The 21523-nt window shown below is 61.9% G+C and overlaps 3 protein-coding genes across 5 annotated transcripts in view; 2 read left to right on the forward strand and 1 right to left on the reverse strand.

The window, feature by feature from the left end:
- Positions 1-75: 75 nt before the first annotated feature.
- On the reverse strand, positions 76-5022 carry AMIGO1 (adhesion molecule with Ig like domain 1). The gene is made up of 2 exons (XM_039711904.1): positions 4215-5022; positions 76-4179 (listed from the first exon to the last, which is right to left on the reverse strand). Exon 2 carries the CDS (start codon positions 3866-3868, stop codon positions 2387-2389), a length of 1482 nt encoding a protein of 493 aa, XP_039567838.1. The 5' UTR covers positions 3869-4179; positions 4215-5022; the 3' UTR covers positions 76-2386.
- A 5750-nt stretch (positions 5023-10772) lies between these two features.
- On the forward strand, positions 10773-12208 carry GPR61 (G protein-coupled receptor 61). Of its 2 annotated transcripts, XM_039711906.1 has the most exons (2): positions 10854-11309; positions 11451-12208. In XM_039711906.1, exons 1-2 carry the CDS (start codon positions 10878-10880, stop codon positions 12177-12179), a joined length of 1161 nt encoding a protein of 386 aa, XP_039567840.1. In that variant the 5' UTR covers positions 10854-10877; the 3' UTR covers positions 12180-12208. The 2 variants fall into 2 exon arrangements, with proteins under 2 accessions (XP_039567839.1, XP_039567840.1); XM_039711905.1 differs by having other exon boundaries at positions 10773-12208.
- Positions 12209-13183: 975 nt separating this feature from the next.
- The window catches only part of GNAI3 (G protein subunit alpha i3), a 29517-nt gene continuing 21177 nt past the window's right edge, over positions 13184-21523 (forward strand). For both annotated transcript variants that reach the window (XM_039711907.1, XM_039711908.1), the window contains exon 1: positions 13184-13458. In XM_039711907.1, the coding sequence (XP_039567841.1) occupies positions 13341-13458 (118 nt within the window). In that variant the 5' untranslated portion in view covers positions 13184-13340. The remainder of the gene's footprint in view (positions 13459-21523) is intronic.

Genomic DNA, 21523 nt, shown 5'->3' on the forward strand with positions numbered 1-21523 from the left:
CTGGGAGGCTGAGGGGGTCATTGGGGTGCTGGGGGGCTTCCTGGGACTATAGGGGGTCTTTGGGGTGCTGCAGGGTGGGCAGGGCCCCATAAGGGTCTTTGGGGGGCTGGGAGGTGGTCAGTGGGGTCACTGAGATTCTGGGGGTTCTCTGGGGTGCTGGGTGGTGGTTAAATGGGGTCACTGGGGTGCTGGGGAGGCTCAGTGAGTGGATGGGGGCATACTGAGGACCACAGGAGGTTTTTGGGGTGCTCAGGGAGCAGGTGGGGGCTCTTAAGGGTGAGTGGGGTTCAGTGGGGTGCTAGGAGGCTACAGGGGACCATAAAGGGCCTTTGGGGACTTGGGGGGCAGTGGGGTCATTAAGGGGCTGGGGAGATCAGTGACTTGCTTGGGGGTGGCCTCACTACAGCGGGGAGGTCCTGGGAGGGTCATTGGGGTGCTGGGGGGTTAAAGGGCAGGTACTGGGGACCATGGGGGGTCTTTGGGGTGCTGGGGGGACAGGTGGAGGACCATGAGGGTCATTGAGGTGCTAGGGGTGTCAGTGGGGTCCCTGGGGTGCTGGGGGTGAGCAGGGGCTGGCCATGGGGGGGCCCAGAAGCCCCTCCCGGCACAGTGTGTTGGGGGCAGAGGGATCTGGGTGGGCACCCTGGGGTCACCGGGGTGCCTCCCCCTGCCCCCCCACCCAGCCTCACCCCGGCGAGTCCCCCAGCACTGTCACTGTCCCCAGCCCATCCCCAGGGCAGCAAGGGGACCCCCCCGGGAGCCCCCCAAGGGCGTGAAGGCTGCACGGGCACGAGGGAAACGCGTTTATTTTGGCCAAGGCATCGGTGGGCATTGCCCGGTGCAGGGGGGGAATGTCCGGGGTGGGGGCACGGGGGACACAGGCTGGGCTGGCATGGGGACACCCATGGGCACCCATGGGAGGGGGCACCCCCTTTTGGGGTGCAGGAGCCCCCGGGTCCCACCCCCTGCAGGGGAGGGGGCTCTGCTTGCAGCTGTGGGTTGCAGGGGTCTCAGGAGGTGTTGGGGGTTCCCCAGGGGGTTGACACACCCCCGGTGTCCCCATGGGGGTGGCACATGCTCCCCGGGGGACTCATGCTTGGCCATGCACATGCCAAGGGGAGCAGGGGGAATGGGGGGGCCCGGGGCTGCAGGAGGGGGGTTCTGCCCGGTGCTGCCGCTCCTGGGGGCTCACAGCTGCCACTGTCACTGTCCCTCAGTCCTCCAGTGCCTGGTGGGGCTGATGCCCTGCAGCTGGTGGCCACGCTGTCCTCACAGAGACGTGTCCCTGGGGTCCTGCGGTGAGCTCGCACGGCCAGCAGCCATGCTCAGTCCTGAGGGGCAATGGTGGGACCCCCAGAAACGAGGGACACGGTGGTGGGAGTCTGACCATCCCTCCTGCCCAGAGGCAGGTCACAGCAGGAGATTGTCCCCACGGCGTGTCCCCTCACACCCTTGTCCACTGCAGGTGACCTTGGCAGGGGCCAGGGATGATGCTCAGTCCTGGGGGGTGACAGTGGGATCCCCAAAGGTGGTGACACAGTGACGGGGATCCAGCCACCCCTCCAGCCTGGGGACAGCCCGCAGTGGCAGTGGGGACACGGGATGTCCCTGGGGACTTCCCACGGCGTGTCCCCTCACACCCTTGTCCCTCGCAGTCCCTCAGTGATCTCGGCAGGGGCCAGGGATGACGTTCAGTCCTGGGGGGTGATGGTGGGACCCCCAAAAGCTGGGACGTGGTGGTGGGGGTCTGGTCACCCCTCCTGCCTGGTGACAGGTGACAGTGGGGGACTGCCCCGTGGTGTCACACCCTTGTCCCTTGTGGCTGAGCAGTGACCTGGGTGGGGGCCAGCAGTGATGCTCCGTCCCGGGGGGCAATGGTGTTGGTCCCCAATCTGGGGACATGGCAGTAGGGGTCCAGCCACCCCTTCTGCCTGTGGCACGTCCATGGGGAACAGGGGACAGCAGCAGTAGGAACACAGGGAGCCCCAGTGGACTGTCCCCACGGTGTATCTCCTCACACCCTGTGTCCCTCACGGTCCCTTTGTGACCTCAGCGGGGGTGTGGGACAATGCTCAGTCCTGGGGTGATGATGGGACCCCCAAAAGCTGGAGCCATGGTGGTGGGAGTCCGGCCAACTCTCCTGCCCAGGGACAAGTCACTGTGGTGGGAGACTGTCCCCAAAGTGTGTGTCACATCTTTGTCCCTCACTGTCCCATGGTGTTGGTGACCTTGGCGGGGCCAGCAGCAATGCTCAGTCCTGGGGTGTGATGGTGTGACCCCCCAAGCTGGGGACACGGCAGTGGGCGTCTGGCCACCCCTCCTGCCCAGGGACAGCTTGCAGTGGCTGACGCGGGGTGTCCCTGGGGACTGTCCCCAGAGCGTCCCCTCACACCACGATGGGCGTGTCGGAGAAGACGGAACTCACCGAGTCTGGATCCGACACCTTCCTCTGCGCCTTGGGGCCCTGCCGGGCGGGCAGCGGGGGGGTCCCCCCGCCCTTGAACCGGCCGTTCTGCCCCGTGCCAGCGCCGGAGGCCACGTGGGACCCGCAGGGCTCCCCGGTGCCGCCGGCGTGGTTCGGGGTGGTGCTCAGCACCGAGGAGTTGATGCTGTCGTCGCGCGGCGCCGGCGGCTTCTCGGTGCCGCGGCAGCAGCAGCAGCGGCACGGCGTGAGGTACAGGTAGATGAGCACCAGCACCACGCTCAGGATGCAGCCCACCAGAGTGGTGTAGGCCGTGTTCAGGGTGTCGTGGGGGCCGTGCAGGGTGAAGTTGTGCACCAGCAGCTCCACGTAGAGGGTCTCGTTGAGGAGGGGCCCGGCCACCCAGCAGGAGTAGGTGCCGGCATCCTCGGGGCGCAGCGCCCGCAGCTGGAGGCTGCCGTTGGCCAGCAGGACCACGCTGCCGTTGCCCCCGTCCCCCAGCACCCGCTCCCCGCCCGGGGTCACCCAGTGCCGGCTGCGCACGCCCTGCCAGCGGCTGTCACAGCCCAGCGTCACGCTGTCCCCGAGGTGCGCCTCCAGCACGGCCTCCCGCGCCTTGCTGCAGTTGAGAGGCGGCTTGCCCGCCAGCTCCAGGATCTTGACGGGAGCGGTGCTGCCGGGCGGGTGGCAGCGCAGCTCATCCTGGAAATCCTCCACGGCGCTGAGGTGGCGGCGGCGGCCGCGGTCCAGCAGCTGGAAGAGCAGGCAGTCGCAGCTCAGGGGGTTGTTGTGCAGGTAGAGGCGGTCGCGCAGCCAGGCGGGCAGCGCCTGCAGCTCGCCCGCGGGCACGGCCCGCAGCCGGTTGGCCGACAGGTCCAGCAGCGCCAGCTGCGGCAGCCGGGTGCCCTCCCGCAGCAGCTCCAGCGGGAAGCGGGCGATGCGGTTCTGCCCCAGGTAGAGCTTGCGCAGCCGGCCCAGGTTCTCGAAGGCCGTGCGATCCACCGTGGCGATCTCGTTGTTGTAGAGCAGCAGCACCTCCAGCTCGCCCAGGTCGCTGAACAGGTTCTCGTCCAGCGTCCGCAGGCGGTTGGAGGACAGGTCGAGGTGGCGCAGGCGCGGCACGTGGGCGAAGGCCTCGGTGGACACGAAGGCCAGCCCGTTGTGGCTCAGCAGCAGCGCGTGCAGGTGCGGCAGCCGCGCCGGGGCCCAGTCCGCGCGCAGCCGCGTCACGTTGTTGTGGCTCAGGTCCAGCACGGCCGCGAAGCGCGGCAGCGGCGCCGGCACCGCGCTCAGGTTGGCCTGAGAGCAGCTCAGCAGGTTGGAGGCGCAGACGCAGCGCGGGGGGCAGCTCGCGGCCGCTGAGCCCCACGGGGACAGCAGGGGCAGCGCCAGCAGCAGGGACAGCACGGGGACACGCATGGCCACGCGCTGGCCGGATGGTGGCATGACGGGGACAACGCAGCGTGGAGCGTGGGGGGGCTTCAGTCACATGGTGTCACGACGTGGAGCGGCTTGGTCACCCGGTGTCACTGCAGTCACAGCAGGCGCCGAGCTGAGGGTTCACCAGGTGTCATGGCAGAGGCTTGGTCACTTGGTATCACAGTCCAAGGTGGCTTTGGTCACCCGGCGGCAGGCTGGTTGATCACTTGTCACAGTGCAGGCTGGCTTTGATCCACCAGTGTCACAGCATGTGCCAGGCTCAAGGCTCATCGACGAGTCACGGCACAGCGTGGTTTGGTCACCCAGTGTCACAGCACCTGCCAGGCGTGGGGTCCCCCCAGTGTCACAGCACGTGCCAGTCTGGCTGCTCACCTGGTGCCATGGTGCGCGGTGTCACAGCGCTGTCATCGAGTGCCGTGGCGCGCACCCAGTGTCACTGCCTGGGGTAGCTGCGCTGCCTCGGTGTCACGACATGGAGTGGCTTTGTGCCCCGGTGCTCCCCCAGTGTCACGGCTCGGGGGGTTCGCTCCTGGTGTCACAGGGTGTCCCTGGGTAGTGACCCAGGTGCGGGGTGGCTCTGTCTCCACTGTCACGACATGTCCCCACCGTCACGGCCCAGCCGGGGCACGTCTGGCCCGGGGCTCCTGCTGCTCCCCCCGGCCACGTCCCCCCCGCCCCGGTCCCGGCCGTGCTGCGGACGGAGCGGCGGAGGATGCTCGCTGCCTCCCCCCGCCTTCCTCCCGGGGCGTTCCCGGGGCTGGGCTCGGGCCTGGGCCGGGATGGGGTCGCAGCGTTACCGGGCCCGGTGCGGCGGCGACCGGGCAGGGTCGGGCCCAGACGAACCGAACCGAACAGTCAAGCGGAGCCGAACCGAGGGAATCCCAGCGGGGCCGAACCGAGCCGAGAGAAGCCGAACCGAGCCGAGCGAGGCCGAAGGAAGATGAGCGGGCCGCGCCGAACCAAGCCAGGCCGAACCGGGCCGGGCCGAACCTCCCCGATCCTTCCCGAGCTCAGCCGAGCAGAGCCGAGCCCGGCCCGAACGTAGCCGAACCTTCCCGATCCTCCCCGAGTTGAGACGAGCGGAGCCGAGCCCGGCCCGAACGCGGCCGAACGGTTCCGACCCGGCCCGAACGCGGCCGAACCGCCCCGATCCGCCCCGGGACGGGGTCTGGGGCCGGCCCGGTGCTCACGGCCCGTCCCCATTGGCTGCGGCCGCTCCGCGCTCCGCCAATGGCGGCAGCGCGCGGCTTAACCCGCCCGGCGCCGCGGCAGCGGCTCGGCCCGTGAGGGACAGCGGGCCGTGAGTGACACCGGGCCGGGACCCGGCACGGCCCGTGAGGAACGGCGGGCCATGAACCGGCCCGGCCCGTGAGGGACACCGGGCCGTGAGTGACACCGGGCCGGGACCCGGCTCGGCCCGTGAGGGACAACGGGCCGTGAGTGACACCGGGCCCTGAGTGACACCAGCACTGTGAGTGACACCGGGCCGGGACCCGGCACGGCCCGTGAGGGACAGCGGGCCAGGAACCGGCCCAGCCCGTGAGGGACACCGGGCCGTGAGTGACACCGGCCCCATGAGTGACACCGGCACTGTGTAGGACACCGGGCCGTGAACCGGCCCAGCCCGTGAGGGACAGCGGGCCCTGAGTGACACCAGCACTGTGAGTGACACCGGGCCGGGACCCGGCACGGCCCGTGTGGGACACCGGGCCCTGAGTGACACCGGCACCGTGTGGGACAGCGGGCCGTGAGTGACCCGAGCCCATGTGTGACACCAGCCCCGTGTGTGACCCCAGCCCCGTGTACCCACCCCAGCCCAGGCCCCATGACCGAGCTCGACCCCATCTCCCGGCCCTGTGCCCATTTCCCTCCCCAGCTCTATGTCCGACTCTGTCCTCATCCTTGTCCCGGCTCGCCCCCACTCCTCACTGCCCTCTCCATCCCTGTTCCTGTCTCCATACCATCTTTATCCTCATCCAACTCTCCCTCCCCAGCTCCTTCGCCACCCCCATCCTCATGCCTGTCTTTGTTCCCATCCCTATCCTGTATCCTATCCTCATCCCTATCCCTGTTCCCTTCTCCGTCATCCCAATCCCATCCCCATCCCTATGCCCCATCCCCACACTTATCTCTCCCTTATCCCATCCTCATTCCCATCTCTGTGCTCCATCCCCATCATCCCCCTTCCAGCCCTGTCCTCATCCTCGTCCCCATCTCCCATCTCCCATTCCAATCCTCTCCCCATCCTCATTCTCACCCCTGTCCTCTGGCCCTATCCCCATCATCCCCATCCCATCCCTGTTCTCATCCCCATCATCCCGTCCAATCCCATCCCATCCCACTGCTGTTCTCAACCCCATTTCCATTTCATCCAATCCAATCCAGTCTCATCACGGCTTTCATCCCCATCCCCATCCCTGCCCCCATCCTCATCCCCATCACCTCTATTCTCTCTGTCCCCATCCTCGTCCCTATCCCCATCCCCATGCCAGCCCCTGTCAGCCCCAGCCCCATCCCACTCCCATTCCCTCTCCTGACGGCACAGCCCCCATTCCCCCGAATTCCTGACCCCATCCCACAGCCCCCCACCCTGGGCAGAGGGGACTCCCCTGCCCCAGCCCCCGAGGGGCTCTCCTGGGTGTCCCAGCCCAGCCAGCAGGGAGCCCCGCACCCCCCACTCGTGGCTCTGCTTCCCGGCAGTATTTTTAGATCCAAACATTCGTGCCGGATTTTGGGTCCAAAATTAGAGGGAAAAGAGCTGGAACAAACCATGCTGGGATGATGCAGCTTTTTATCGTGAAGGGGGGCAGGGATTAAAAGGAATCCCTGGAACACAGAACAGGATGTCCTCAGGGTGCCCCTCACCCTGTTCCCTTCACCCTAACTCCCCCCCCGGCTGGGTGCCCCCCTTAATCAGACAGGGAATTTTGTCCTTGGGTCGTCCTTATTTTCCCATTTTTAATCCGGGAGTTAATCCCTGCCCAGACCCACTGCCCACACCCCTCCCTGCAGCCACACCCACCTGGCATCCCCAGGGCAGCGCTGGGATTTGGGTGTCCTTGGGGGGCCCTGGGTGTCCCAGGGGACAGCGGGAGGGGTCCCGGGGCCATGCGGTACATGGGAGCACACGTGTGTCACACACACACAGACACACGCGTGTGCACAGCCCAGGGATGTGTGCGTGTCCCTCACACGTGTGTGCACACACAGATATATCCGCCAGATGTGTGTGACCCCCGGGCAGGCACACATGACACAAGCGTGTACCCAGGTGTGCACACAGACACACAGACACACAGATACACACACACAGACACACAGACACACATGTGAACATGTTTAACCCTCGTGTCCATCAGGGGTTCTGCAGAGGGCACAGGGACAGGGGTACTGGGGTGCCAGGGGTGGCTACTGGGACACTGGTACCCCGGGGTGTTGGGGTGCTGAGGTGCCTGGGTGCTGGGGTTTCATGACATTGGCTGCTGGGGTGCCAGGTGCCTGGTTACTGAGGTATTGGGGTGAAGGGGGATGAGTACCCCAGGGTATTGGGGCACTGGGGTGCAGGGGGATGAGTACCCCAGGGTATTGGGGCACTGGGGTGCCAGGGGCTGGGTACTGGGGTGCTGGGGGATGGATAGCCTCGGGTATTGGGGTGCTGGGGTGCCAGAATGTTGAGGTTCTTGGGGGACCAGAGTACTGGGGTTCTGGGGTGCCAGGACAATGAGGCACTGGGGTACCACTGGCCTGGGGCACTGGGGTGTTGGATTGCTGGGGTTCCAGGGTCCTGGGATAATGGGGTGCTGGGGTAGCAGGGTGTTGGGGCGTCAGCAATCTTTGGATGCCATAGTGCTGGTATCCTGGAGTGCCAGGATGCTGGGTACTGGGGTGCCAAGGTATTGAGGACTGGGATGAGGGGATGCTGAGGTGCTGGGGGCCCGAGGTGCTGGGATAGGGGGATGCTTGAGGATTGGGGTGTGGGGTGCCAAAATAATGGGTACTGGGATGCCAGGGGCTGGGACATTGGGGTGCTTGGGAACTGAGGTGTGGGGTGCCAGGATGCTGGGATAGTGGTGTGCCAGGGCACTGGGATACTGGGGTACCAGGGTGATGGCATGTGGGGTACTAGGATGCCGGGGTGCCATGTGTTGGGGTAGTGTGGTGCCAAGGTATTGAGTACTGGGGTGCCACGGTGCTGAGGCACTGGGGTGCCAGGGCACTGGGGTACCAGGGTGACGGGGTGTGGGGGACTGGGATGCCGGGGTGCCATGTGCTGGGGTACTGGGGTGCCAAGGTATTGAGTACTGGGGTGCCAGGGTGTTGGGGTACTGGGGTGCCAAGGTACTGGGATAAGAGGATACTTGAGGATTGGGGTACCAAAATAATGGTACTGGGATGCCAGGCGCTGGGACATTGGGGTGCTTGGGAGCTGGGGTGTGGGGTGCCAGCAGTGTCAGGGGTCCCAGGGGTACCAGAGCGGGGTGTGTGCCACGGCGGGGTGTCCTCGGGTGTTCCACACAAGGGCAGGGTGCCCACAGGGGCTGCCAGGAAAAGGGGGGTTCCGTGTGTCCCCCACTCTGTGGACCAGGACTCACTCCCGTGCTCGCCTTCCCCCACAGGGGCTGGAGCCCGGGCAGGAGGGATCCCCGTGGATCCGCCGTGCTCCTGTTCCCGGTGTTCCCGGGGCTCCCGGTGTTCCCGGTGCCCGGGGTCCCACCGGGAGCCGCCCGCGGCCCCCGGAATGCCGGGGCTGGTTCACCCGAGGTCGGGCGTTTCTAATCTGGTTTGGGTGGATTTATTTTTGGGAGCCCGTAGCCTGGCAATGGCCACGTGACGCGCAGGGACACGCGTCACCCACGGATCACTGTCACCCCAGCCGGGAATGGGATCTGGTGGCCGCGCATCCCCCCCGGGCCGCCTTGGCAGGGGGCCAGGGCACGGCAGGGGGAAAGTTCGCAGCCCGAGCAGGATTTTGGAGGGATGCAAAAGATGGGCACCCCTTCCTACAAGGGAACGGCCGTGTCCTGGGGAAACTGAGGCACGGGGCGTGGCGTGGCGGGGAGGGGCACGGCCCCCATCCCATTTGCTCCATTGCTGAACTGGGAGCGAGGGAAAGGGCGCTGGGGTGGGGGTAGGCGGAGCTGGGGGGGCTCTGCGGCCCCTCCGAGCGCCCCCCGGCACCCTCCGCACCCCCACCCTGTGCCCCCACTGCGAACCTGCACCCCATGCCCCCCTCCCACCTCTCCCCGCTGCACCCCCCGAATCCCCCTTCCCTTCCCCGAGGGGCTTCTCCCCGCCATGGCCGGCCCCGCGCTCTCCCCATCGCTTTCGGGAGGCGAACGGGGAAACTGAGGCACGGAGCAATAGGCGGGGCGGCACCCGGGGGTGTCCCACCCTCCGCTCCCCACTGGGGGGGCTCAGCCAGGCTTCGGGGGGCAGCGAGCACCCCAGTGCGGGGCCCGCAGCCGCGGGGCTCGGGGGCCGCTCCCGGGGTACCGAGGCGAGGCGGGCGGCACTAGGACCCAGCAGCCGGGCGGCGCGGAGCAGCCCTCGCCGCAGCGGCTCCAGCCCCGAGCATCCCCCGCCGCCCCGGGGACACCCCCCAGCCCCGAGCCCTCCCCCGGCCGCAGCGGGGACCCGCGGGCTCGGGCCGGCTCCATGCAGACCCCCAGGGTAGGTGCCGCGGCCGAGCAGCCCCGCCGGGACCACGGCCTGGGGAGGTGGGGAGATGCCGGGGAGGTGGGCGACACTCCCCCGGGGGTGGGAGGGGGGGTTCCCAACCGGTGACATCGCTCCGGGGCTCTGGGAGAGGGACACGGGCAGTGAGGAGGGGAGGGGGAGCCGCGGCTGCACCCCCGTTCCGTCAGCATCCCTCCCTCGGGGGGCAGGGGTGGGACCCCCGCCCCCGTGGGGAGCACCCGGGGGGTCCGGGGGAGCCCCCACATCGCCCTCATGTCCCCGTGGAGGGGGTGTGAGCTCGGGGTGGGGGGGTCACACAAGGCCTCCAAGCACAAGGGGTGAATCCAGGACTTGGGGGTGCTGGGCCCCCCCCATCCTCGTTCTCGGGACCCCCCACCCATCCCGGCTCCCCCGTGGGGGTCCCACACTCTGGACAAAGGGCTCCTCTGGGATGGTTTGGGTTAAAACGTTGGGATTACGGGGGCTCACCCCAGAATTGCTCATTTTTGGCTGAGCAAGGCTTTTGGTTGAGGAAGGGATTTGGTGTAGGGGGTTGTGGAGATGGATGGGGGGTGAAGGGGACTACATGTGGGGTGTCACAGCTGTGCTGAACCCTGCCTGGGATCTCAGGTGTCCCCCAGAGCTCTCTGTCCCCTCTGGCAGCTCTACCTTCCCCCAGGTGCCTGGGGGCTGTGGATGGGGGCCACAGCTGGGCTGAGCCCCACCCTGTGTCACTCAAGGGTCAGCTGTGATCCCACAGGGCTCTCAGGGGTCCCCTCAGGGTCTCCCCTCTCTTCTGACAGCTCCACCTGCCCCCAGGTACCTGTGGGGTGCGGGTGAGAGTCCAGCTCAGCTCTCAGGGGTCCCCCCAGGGTTGTGTCCCCTCCTGACAAGTCCACATTCCCCCAGCACAGCTGTGGCTGTGCCATGGCTGTCAGAGGTGACCGTGAGCCCCCCTGGACTCTCAGGGTTCCCCCCGGGTCTCCCCACCATGACATTCACCCCAGGTACTGCGGGGGCTGCAGCTGGGGGTCCTGCTCAGCTCTCAGGAGTCCCTTCAGAGTCTCTCCCCCTTCTCTGACAGCTCCACCTCCCCCCAGGTACCCGGGGGCTGCAACTGGGGGTCCAGCTCAGCGCTCAGGGGCCCTGCAGGCTCCTGCCCCCTCCAGTGACAGCTCCACCTCCCCCAGGTACCCCCTCTCTGAGCAGCGGGGACCTGAGCGGGGCTGGGGGGCACCTCTGGGTACTCTGAGTGCCCCCCGACCCGCGGACCAGCGAGGATGTGACCCTCTGGCGATGCCCGGCTGCGCCGCGCTCGCCGCCAGGCCGGCGGCACAGGATGGAGCCCTTCCTGCCCTCCCCGTGGGGCTGGAACGGCTCTAGAGGGGGGGCCCGGCCCCCCAACAGCACCGCCGAGGCCAAGCCCAAGGACGCGGCCTCCAAGTCTGTGGGATTGTTCTTCATGGTGCTGCTGGACCTGACGGCCATCGTGGGCAACGCCGCCGTCATGACGGTCATCGCCAAGACGCCGGCGCTGCGCAAGTTCGTCTTCGTGTTCCACCTGTGCCTGGTGGATTTCCTGGCCGCCCTGACGCTGATGCCGCTGGAGATGCTGTCGGGCTCGGCCGTGTTCGAGAGCCCGGGGCTGGGCGAGGCCGTGTGCCGCGTGTACCTGTTCCTCAGCGTGTGCCTCACCTCCATGTGCATCCTGTCCATCTCCACCGTCAACGTGGAGCGCTACTACTACGTGGTGCACCCGCTGCGCTACGAGGTGCGCATGACCGCGGGGCTGGTGGCCGGCGTGCTGGCCGGCGTGTGGCTCAAGGCCGTGGCCACCTCACTGGTGCCCGTGCTGGGCTGGCTGTCCCCCGACCGCCCACCGGCGCCCGGCGCTCACGGCTGCTCCTTGCAGTGGAGCCGCGGGCCGTCCTGCAAGGTCTTCGTGGTCTTCTTCGCCGCCTTCTACTTCGTCCTGCCGCTCCTCATCATCGTCGTGGTCTACTGCGGCATGTTCAAGGTGGCGCGGGTGGCAGCCATGCACCACGGCCCGCCGCCCACCTGGATGGAGACGCCGCGCCGGCGCTCGGCGTCGCTCAGCAGCCGCTCCACCATGGTCACCACCTCGGGGGCTCCTCGGACCACCCCACAGAGGATGTTTGGCGGGGGCAAGGCGGCCGCCGTGCTGCTGGCCGTGGGCGGCCAGTTCCTCTTCTGCTGGTTGCCCTACTTCTCCTTCCAGCTGTACACGGCGCTGAGCACGCGGCCCTTGGCCGGGCCGGCGGCCGAGACTGTGGTCACCTGGCTGGGCTTCTGCTGCTTCACCTCCAACCCCTTCTTCTACGGCTGCCTCAACCGGCAGATCCGCGGGGAGCTGGGCCGCCTGCTCACCTGCTTCTTCAAGCAGCCCCCCGAGGAGGACCTGCGGCTGCCCAGCCGCGAGGGCTCCATCGAGGAGAACTTCCTGCAGTTCCTGCAGAGCACCGGGCGCCCGCCGGAGCCGCCCAACCCCGAGCGGGACCTGCCCCCCGTGGATTTCCGCATCCCGGGGCAGATCGAGGAGGAGGCGGCCGAGGCGATGGAGTGGGGTGGGGGCAGCGGCGTGTTCGTGCCCGTGGCGGGCTCTGCCAAGGCGGGGCTGTAGCGTTTGGGGTAAACGTGGCTGTGAGGGGAGAGATGGTCACAGTGACTTGTTGGGGGGGGCTTCGTCACCGCCGTGGAGGGTTGGGGGTCCCACAGTGCTTACTGGGCTGGGAGTACCACGCTGCCATGGAGGGTGGGGGTCCCCACTGCAGCCACAGGGAATTGGGGGGCCCACAAGGCCCACTGGGGTGATGGGGTGGGGGCTCCTTGCTGCAGCCATGGAGTGTCGGGGGTCCCGTGGCACTTGCTGGCGTGGGAGTGATTCTCACTGCTGTGGGGGTCCCACAGCACTCATTGAAGTTTGAGGGGTCTCTGTCACCACAGTGGGGGATTGGGGGTCCTGCGACTCTCGCTGATGTGTGTGGGGTCCTTCCTGCCGTGGGGGATTGCGGGTCCCACAGGCCCATCGGGGTGTGGGGGTCCCCACTGCTGCCATCGCAGGCGACAGGGGGGTCCCACCACCCTCGCTGGGCTGATGCTGGGGGTCAGCGCTGTGGGGATCGGGGGTCCCGTGGCACCACGGCGGCTGGGGGGAAGCGCCTGGGGCACGGGGATAAGAGTGGGGGTTCGTGTTTGGGGTCTCCCCAGGAGGGGTGGTCCCTCCACAGCCAGGGAGGGGGGGCTGCCTGCGGAGGGGGTCCCCTCCATCCCCCCATGGCCCTGACACCCCTCCTCAGCCCCGGAGACCAGCTCTCCTTCCCCCGAGGCCCGGCCCTCTGGGGGTGCGGATCCTGGGCCCCCCTCATGAGAGCGGGCTGGGGCCGCCATGGACCCCACTGACCCCCGCTAGGACTACAACTCCCATCATGCCCGCCAACAGAGCCGGAAGTAGCATATTTCCCGTCATGGCTCGCTCTATCGAGGCGGAAGTAAAGCGCTCTTCCCCCATCATACTCCGCTCTAACGTGGCGGAAAGTGATGCCTCCTCCCATCATGCCCCGCTCTACCGAGGCGGAAGTGCTCACACTATCAGTCCGCGGGACTTCATTTCCCGGCGTGCCCTGCGGCCAGGACCGGAAATCCGGCGCCGCCTCAGGAGCCGCCCGGGCCGAGGCAGCTGCGGCCCCGATCCCGATCCCGGTCTCGGCCCCATCCCGGTCCCGGTCCCGGTCCCGGTCCCCGTCCCCTCGCTCTCGGCCGCCCGGCCGCCCCCGCCGCCGCCATGGGGTGCACGCTGAGCGCCGAGGATAAGGCGGCGGTGGAGAGGAGTAAAATGATCGACCGCAACCTGCGGGAAGACGGCGAGAAGGCGGCCAAGGAGGTGAAGCTGCTGCTGCTCGGTGAGGAGGGGCCGGGGGAGAGCGGAGCGCGGCCTGGCGGGCTGCGGGGGGACTCCGGGGGGGCACAGGGGGCCTCCGGCCTCAGGAAGGAGTTTGGGAATGGAGGAGTGGGGGCATCCCTGGATGGGCTGAGGAGCGTCCCGAGGGATCCCGGATGGGCTGAGGAGGGATCCCTGGCGGGGCTGAGGTGGATCCTGAGGGATCCCTGAGGTGGATCCCAAGGGATCCTTGGGGGAGCTGACGTGGATCCCGAGGGATCCATGGCAGGGGTGAGATGGATCTCGAGGGATCCCTGAGGTGAATCCTGAGGGATCCCTGGGAAAGCTGAGGTGGATCCCGAGGGATCCATGGCAGAGCTGAGGTGGATCCCGATGGATTCCTGGGGGGTCTGAGGTGGATCCCGAGGGATTCCTGAGGTGGATCCCGAGGGATTCCTGGGGGGGCTGAGGTGGATCCCGAGGGATTCCTGAGGTGGATCCCGAGGGATCCATGGCAGAGCTGAGGTGGATCCCGAGGGATTCCTGAGGTGGATCCCGAGGGATCCATGGCAGAGCTGAGGTGGATCCCGAGGGATTCCTGAGGTGGATCCCGAGGGATCCCCGGGCGCTGAGGAGGGTCATGGCTTACCCCACCCTGGTGGGGGCCGGGGTGTTGTGGGCTGTCCTGGGATGCGGCCATGGCTTTTCCCATGGAATGTCCCCTCCGTGGAATTCCCCGTGCTCCCTCCCGGTGGGACTGGGCCGAGCCTGGCAGAGGCACGGCTCATCCTGGGTCCGGCCATGGAAGGGGGGAATGCTGGGGCTGGAGTTAAATTCCTGGTCAGGGAGCTGGGTAAAACGGTAAAAAGGATTTCCCCTTTAGCAGAGTTTTGCTGTGTTTGGTCTGTGTTTTGTTGTTCCTGGAAGTGGTGATGGGAGCTCAGAGGAGGCACAAGCTGCCCTCCCTGAAGGCTGGAGGAGCAGACTGAGATGAGGTACTGGGGAGAAATTGGATTCTGGGGAGAAATCCCTCCCTGTGAGGGTGGGCAGGCCCTGGCACAGGGTGCCCAGAGCAGCTGGGGCTGCCCCTGGATCCCTGGCACTGCCCAAGGCCAGGCTGGATGGGGCTTGGAGCAGCCTGGGACAGTGGAAGGTGTCCCTGCCATGGCAGGGGATGGACTGGGATGAGTTTTTAAACCAAACCAGTGTAGGACTCTGGAGTTCTCTTCAAATCCCCACAATTTTGTAAGCACCACTTGGGGCTGATGAACCATCTGCTCGTGCTGATTTCTCTTTTCAAGCTCTGGGTGTATATTTTAGGTTATCCTGATTTTTCTGTCTCGGAGGAGACAGATGGAGTCTGTGAGGATCTGAACATCAGTGCTGAGTGGGTCCTGTTAGAGCAGGATGTGTGAAGGAACCATCCTGCTCCAGGAATCCTTTTTCTTTCCCATTTAGCCCTTTTTCTTCCCTCCCTGCAGGAGCTGCTCCGAGCTTTGTACTTGGTGTGTTCATGGAACAGCTCTTGGCTGCGTGTCAGGAGAATCCTTTGTTCTCCAGGTGTTTGTTTTGGTGTTAATAAGCAACACTTGCACATTCCCTGGGATGGAATTATTCTTTCCTCATATTTTGTATGATATTCTTTCCAAAGCACCCAAGGCTTCAAGGCTGAGATTGTTCTTATCAGCAAACATGGAAGGGGGGGAGTATCCCAAAAATCATACAGTCATCAGCTGGAATGTGTTAAAAACCAGGTGAGGCTTTGGAACTCAGAGCAGCAGCTGATTTTGGGTCACTGTTGGCTTTGGATGGCAGGAAAATTCCTGCACTTCCTGGTGTGTCTGCAGGTGAGGAGCTTTTTAGGAGTCATTGGAATGCTGATCTGGACCTCCCTCTCCATCTGCTGATCCCAGGTCAGGTTTGCACCTGGCTGTCACTTGCAAATCTCCCTCAGGTATTTCCTGGTTTTAAAGCTGAGTGTGGTAATTCCTGGGAATACCAGGAAATGCTGGAATCTCCCCACACACATCCTGCTTGGTGTGCAGGTAAAGCAGAGCAGGGAGAAATTATCTGCAGTGGGAGCATCCTTTCACTGAGGCACTAGGAGCCAGTGGAAGAGTCCATGAGGATTTCAGGAAGGGTTTTTTATCCCACATAAAACTCTCTGGATCTGCAGGGTCTTTTGTCATTCCCTGAGTGGTTTCTAACCCTTTCAGAGAGGGTTGGTGAAAAAAGAATGGAATTTTCCTGAGGTTTGGAGTCTGCACATCCTTCCCAGCTCCATTAAAAGAGCTGCCCCAGTTTGAGATCTGCAGTGGTGATGAGCAGGGAGAGGGAGCTGGATCCTTCCCAGCTGGGGTGTGAGGAGGCTGGGGAGGCAGGGATGGACCCAGAATCTGCAGGGCTGGAAGAGGAGAGGGAGAAAATGCAAATGCAGTGAAATTTGGGAGAGGAGAAGTGAAATACAGCCCAAATCAGGAGATTTGGAAGAGGAATCAAATACACGTGAAGATCAGGAGATATGTGGGAGAGGAAGTAAAATACACCTGAAATTGGGAGGTGTAGGAAGAGAAGAGAGAGAGGAAGGTAAAGACACTGAAAATTGGGATATTTGGGGAGAAAAGAGGAAGTAAAAACACAGCCAAAAGTGGAAGATCTGAGGAGAGGAAAAGAAGTGAAATACCCCAAAAATCAGGAGATTTGGGAGAGGACAGGAAGTCAGACATCCCCAAAACAGGGTTTGGGTGTGTTTTCCTTTCTCTCCTCCATAACCCTTATCTTCTCTTGAGCAGGGGAGGAAGAAGAGAGAATTCCAGTTGTGTTCCCTTCTTTTGGGAGCTTTGGCTTGACTTTTTCAGCACCTTCCACCTGGGAGAGGGCTCAGATGCTGGAGGAAGTGGCCCCAGCACCAGGATAACTGCAGGTTTGCTGGGATAAAGTTAATCCTGGAGCTTCTCCTCGGGGATTTCAAGTCCCTCTGTTGTGTTTGCCTTTCACAACTCTGGAGTTTGTTGAGCAATTCTAAGTTCTGGGGATATCTTATAAAACAAATGAAACCTGAGTATTGAATAATGAGTGACCCTCTTGTTAGGACCCTGTGGGATGTAATTATTGTTCCATGCTGGAATGCCACCAGCAGCTCTGCTGGCATTGGCACTGGTGTGGTTGGAGTGATAGCAACAGTGGATTCACTCTCTGGAACAGCAGCTGAAGCTCCTGGGAAGCTGGGAGCAAGCTGGGAATGGCCCAGGAGCCCTCAGTCCCATTTTCCTCCTCCCATTTGCCCCCAGGAGAAGGCTCCTCACACTGGGTTCTGCTGGTGGGGGAACCTGGCAGATTTTTCTGCAAAGGGAGGAGGGTGCTGGAGCTCCTCCTGCCTGGGTAGGAGCTAAGGCAGATCCTTCACTCTGCTTGCAGAGCCTTCTCCAGGCTCTGGCATGTTCTGGGCTGTCTTGGGGGTCTGTGTGACCCCGAGTGCTGAAGCTGCATTCCAGAGCTGTCCCATTCCCCTATCCCTGTGAGTGGTGGTTTTGTGGCTCTGGCTCTGTGAATGCACCAAAGTTGGGCTGGTTTTGCCCAAAACACCCTGTTAGCCAGCCTGGACAGCTTCCCTGCATTTGGATACACTGTAATCACGTTGAAGTGGTGCTGCTAATTAATGCAAAAACAATTAAAAACAGAAGTTTGTTTTAAAATAACCTTAATTTGCATAATTCACCCTTCTCCACTACTCCAGAAGCCCTCAGCTTTTTCCTGACCCTGATTTTTCCAACCTTTTTTCTTTCCTGAATTCCCCAAGGCTTCCTCAGCACTGTTTTGGTTCTGTTTTGGTTTTCTGGGAATACAAACTCCGGCAGAGCTGGTGCTGCAGTTAATGATGTTGTTAATTGAAGTGGATTTTCTCAGAGCTCAGCAGCTGTGCCTTGGATCCCTATTCCAGAGGATCCATCTGAGGGTCAGACCTGGCTGCTCCTCAGCTCTGGAGCTACTGGATGCCCTTGGAATGGTGATACGAAGCTCTGTGATGGGGGTGTTGATCTCCAGATGTTATCCCAGCAGTGGCTGCTGCTCCAAGTGTCCTTCCTTGTGGGATCTGCTGTAGGATCCTGCTGGGGAAGCTGCAGGGAGCTGCTGTTTCTCTGATCTTGGAGGTATCTGGGTCTGCTGGAGGCTCCTGGTGACTCGTGGCCGTGGAGGATTCTCCTCACACGGCTCAAAGGAACTGCCTCAGGCCAGATTGCAGCAGGGAAGGTTTGGGTTGGATATCAGGGAAAATTTATTCATGACAAAGGTTGTCCAGCCCTGGCACGGGCTGCCCAGGGCAGTGGTGGAGCTCCATCCCTGGAAATGCTCAAAAAACGTGTGGATGTGGCACCTGGGACATGGATTGGGGGTGGACATGGCAGTGCTGGGATACAATTGGACTCGATCTCAGAGGGCTTTTCCAGCCTGAATAATTCCATGATTATAATTCATTTGACAGCAGGTCAGATCTCTTTGAAGATGCAGCTCCTCTCTGGGCTTTGAGCTCCATGGAGGTCTTTCCACAGCTGCACTGGAGGCTGGAATTTCCCTGTCCTCAGGTGTGGCAGCTGCAGCTTCCACCTGTGTTCTCCCACCTTTCCATTGATTCTCTGTGTATTTTTCCCTTGATTCCTGTTCTGCCCTTTTCCCACCAAAACCAGCCGTAGGGCAGGCAAAATGCTCCTTATCTCCAGAGTGGCTGAACCTGAGGTTTTCAGGAATCAGCCATGATTTATTTCATCTCCTGGAGAAGAGAATTTGTTCCACCAGGGTCAGATGCTCTCTTTTCTGCTGTGGGATGGGAATGCTTCTGCCCCTGTGTTGTGTGTACATCATGTACTCTTGTCAGGACACATGGGTGAGTGTCCATGCCCAGCACTGGGATTTGGGGATGGACAATTTCCAGCAGACAGCTTGGAATTGTGATTCCATCTATGCTTCGAGAGCCCTCTGGATATGATTCAAGTTTCATTAAATTCTGAGGCAGAGCATTGAAATAACTTTTCTCAGAAGAGCAGAGGGAGCTGTAAAGAGGAATTTTTAAATTAGATCATGGATCTCATCTTCTGGAAGTTTGGAGTGAGCAGAGCTGTGCCTGCACCTCCTGGGATGCAGCACTTGTTCCCTGCAGAAGTGGGATGGAAAATGGAATTCAGGACTTGGATGGTTTGGAGCTGAAATGAGGGACAGATGCCGATTATTTTTCCAGCACGCTCTTTGTGGTGATCCCTGTGCTGTCTCCTTTGTTCCTGGGGATCCGATGCCTGGCTCGTGTTTCATGTTTTCCCAGTTGGTGTTTGGTCACTTCAGTGCATCCTTTAACCTTCTCTGGTTACCGGGGTGGTGCTGCCTGGGTCAGCTTTAGAAACAAACACCAAGGGCTGCACAGGGTTGGCCTCCTGGAGCTCGGTGCTTCGGGGTCTCCATCCCTGCAAGCTCCTGGTGTTTGGGGAATGAGCTTATCCCTCAGCAGGAGCTGCTGGGCAGGGAGAGCCCAGCTGCATGTTTGGAACAGCTCAGGGTTGTTGTTCCTGCAGGAAATTCAGAGGGTGTTTGACTTTTAAAAACAGGCCCAGCACAAGGTGACTCTTGATAATCAGGAAAACTAAGAAATATGTTTTCCAAGCCCAGATCTTCCCAGTGTTCCCTCTCTTTCCAAGTTATCTGTTGCTTTACCATCCAACTCCTGTTTTACAGGCCTTGCTTGGCTGTTTCTCTGCTGTGACCACCCAGACTTGGATCCAAAGACACCAGACTTGGGTTTTTTTATCCATATCTCCAAGCACATCCCATTTATCATGAAATCCTGAAATGGATTGAGTTGGAATGGACATTGAAGCTCATCTCATTCCGTGGGCAGGGACACCTTCCACTATCCCAGGCTGCTCCAAGCCCTGTCCAGCCTGGCCTTGGACCCACCCCAGGATCCAGGGGCCGCCGCAGCTGCTCTGGGCACCCAACACAGGGAGAATTCCTTCCCAATATCCCATCTATCCCTGTCCTCTGGCACTGGGAATCCATTCCCCCTTGTCCTGTCCCTCCCACCCTTGTCCAAAGTCCCTCTCCAGCTCTCCTGGAGCCCATTTAGGCTCTGGAAGGGGCTTCCCAGCCCAAAGCATGCCATGATTCTGTAATCCCCTGGATGAGGAGCTGTGGGTGCCCAGGAGGCTGGAGATGGTGGTTTGATGTTCAGCCAAGAGCCACACGAGGCCTCTCCATGGGGGTCTCCAGCCACGCTGGTCAACAGCAGCCGTAATTCCTTCAAAACACTCCTGGGGGAGATCAAAGAGCTGGGAAAACAAATTCAGTCTGAGGTCTGTGCTTATAGAATCCCAGGATGATTTGGGCTGGAAGGGATTTTAAAGCTTATCCCGTTCCATCCCCTGCCATGGGCAGAGGCACCTTCCACTAGCCCAGGTTGCTCCAAGCCCCATCCAGCCTGAAACACTTTCAGGGGTGCAGCAGGGGGTGTTTGCTGCTGCTTTGTGGCTGTTTCAGCAACTCCTGAAGGGATTTCTCTGTACCATCAGTGGTCACTCAGGTCTGGGGGTAAGGGACGGGGGCAGGTTCCTCCAGCCTGATGTTTCCCAGGAATGGTGAAGAATTCCTGGAGATATTTCAACCCTCTGAGTGGTCATGAGATGTTTTTAAGCTAAGTAATTGTTTAATTAAAACAGAGTTGAGGCTCCAGTAGTTTCAAGGCAAAAAGGAAAACCCCTCTGCTCTGGAGCCAGTCTGGGAGAGCTGGGAGTGCTCAGCCTGGAGAAGAGAAGGCTCTGGGGAGATCTTAGAGCCCCTTACTATGCCTAAAGGGGGAAGGAGAGCTGGAGAGGGACTTTGGACAAGAGCCTGGAGTGCCAGGATGAGGGAATGGCTTCCCACTGCCAGAGGGCAGGGATGGATGGAATATTGGGAAGGAATTCTTGGCTGTGAGGGTGGGCAGGCCCTGGCACAGGGTGCCCAGAGCAGCTGGGGCTGCCCCTGGATCCCTGGGTGTGTCTGAGGCCAGGTTGGATGGAGCTTGGAGCAACCTGGGGCAGTGGAAGGTGTCCCTGCCATGGCAGGGGTGGAATGGGATGGGATTTAAAGTCCTTTCTAACCCAAACCATTCCAGAATTCCTTCTTAGATTCTAAATCTTCCATCTGGGCTGCTGCTCTTCCTGTGCATCTTCCAGGTGCCTTTTGGTGGGAAAAGCCTCCATGCTTTCATGCTTTCTTCAGCCCATGTGCTCCAGCAGTGCTTGGGATGTCACTGGTGTGATCCCAGGGTTAGTGTTGTCCTCTTTTCAGGATGCCATTCCTTACCCAAGCCTTCACTTTTTATTTCTCCAGAGGCAGTGACAGCCTCAGGTGATTTATCCTGTGCCATTGGCTCCTGTTCCTTCTGCAGTGATGCTGTAGCCAGCCCATGTGCCCTGTTTTATTTGCATATATTGTTTTTCCTATCATTCTTGTGGAACTAGGAGTGTCAGCCTCATCTCTCCTGGTTCCTGTTGACTTTTCCAACAATAGTTGTTTTTTTCAAGCCTGGTGGTACAGCACTACTGCTCCTTTCTCTGGTTATTTTCCCTTTCTCCTGATTCCCAGTGCAGTTCTCTGGCTGCATGGGATTTTGGGGTGTCCAAGAGTTTTCTAGGTGTCCGTTGAAAAAAGAAACCTCAAGAAGGGAATGTGGGATCTGTGTTACCAGGGATGGCAGCACTAGGAAGGTCAGGGTGCTGGGATCTGCATTCCACACGATGAGACTGGAAGGAGGGAAGTGGTGAAGAGGATGAGGATTTGCTGCTTCAGCTTTCCCCAGCTGTGGCTGCACAGGCCCATGGGATGCTGGGGAGATATTCCTCATGGAATACAGCTCAGGAATGCAGTGCTGTGGAGAGCTAAGGACAGTGTTGGTGGGTAAGGGGAGGTGTCTGTGTTCCTTGTGGGGTGGGATTAGTGCTAAATAAAGAAAATGTATTTATCAGGGAGATACCCATCAGGATTTAGGGTGATTTGAACAGTCCTGCTCCATGCTTTATTTTATTTTTGGACCTGGACTCCTCCCAGCTTGGTTGAGCTGT

The sequence above is a fragment of the Passer montanus genome, unplaced genomic scaffold (genome assembly GCF_014805655.1).
Source record: "Passer montanus isolate IOZ18808 unplaced genomic scaffold, ASM1480565v1 scaffold252, whole genome shotgun sequence".
Classification (NCBI taxonomy): domain Eukaryota; kingdom Metazoa; phylum Chordata; class Aves; order Passeriformes; family Passeridae; genus Passer; species Passer montanus.

Excerpts from the sequence above, each read along its gene's own strand:
- AMIGO1 (XM_039711904.1), bottom strand. The coding sequence starts at position 3,868 with ATGCCACCATCCGGCCAGCGCGTGGCCATGCGTGTCCCCGTGCTGTCC.
- GPR61 (XM_039711905.1), top strand. The coding sequence starts at position 10,878 with ATGGAGCCCTTCCTGCCCTCCCCGTGGGGCTGGAACGGCTCTAGAGGG.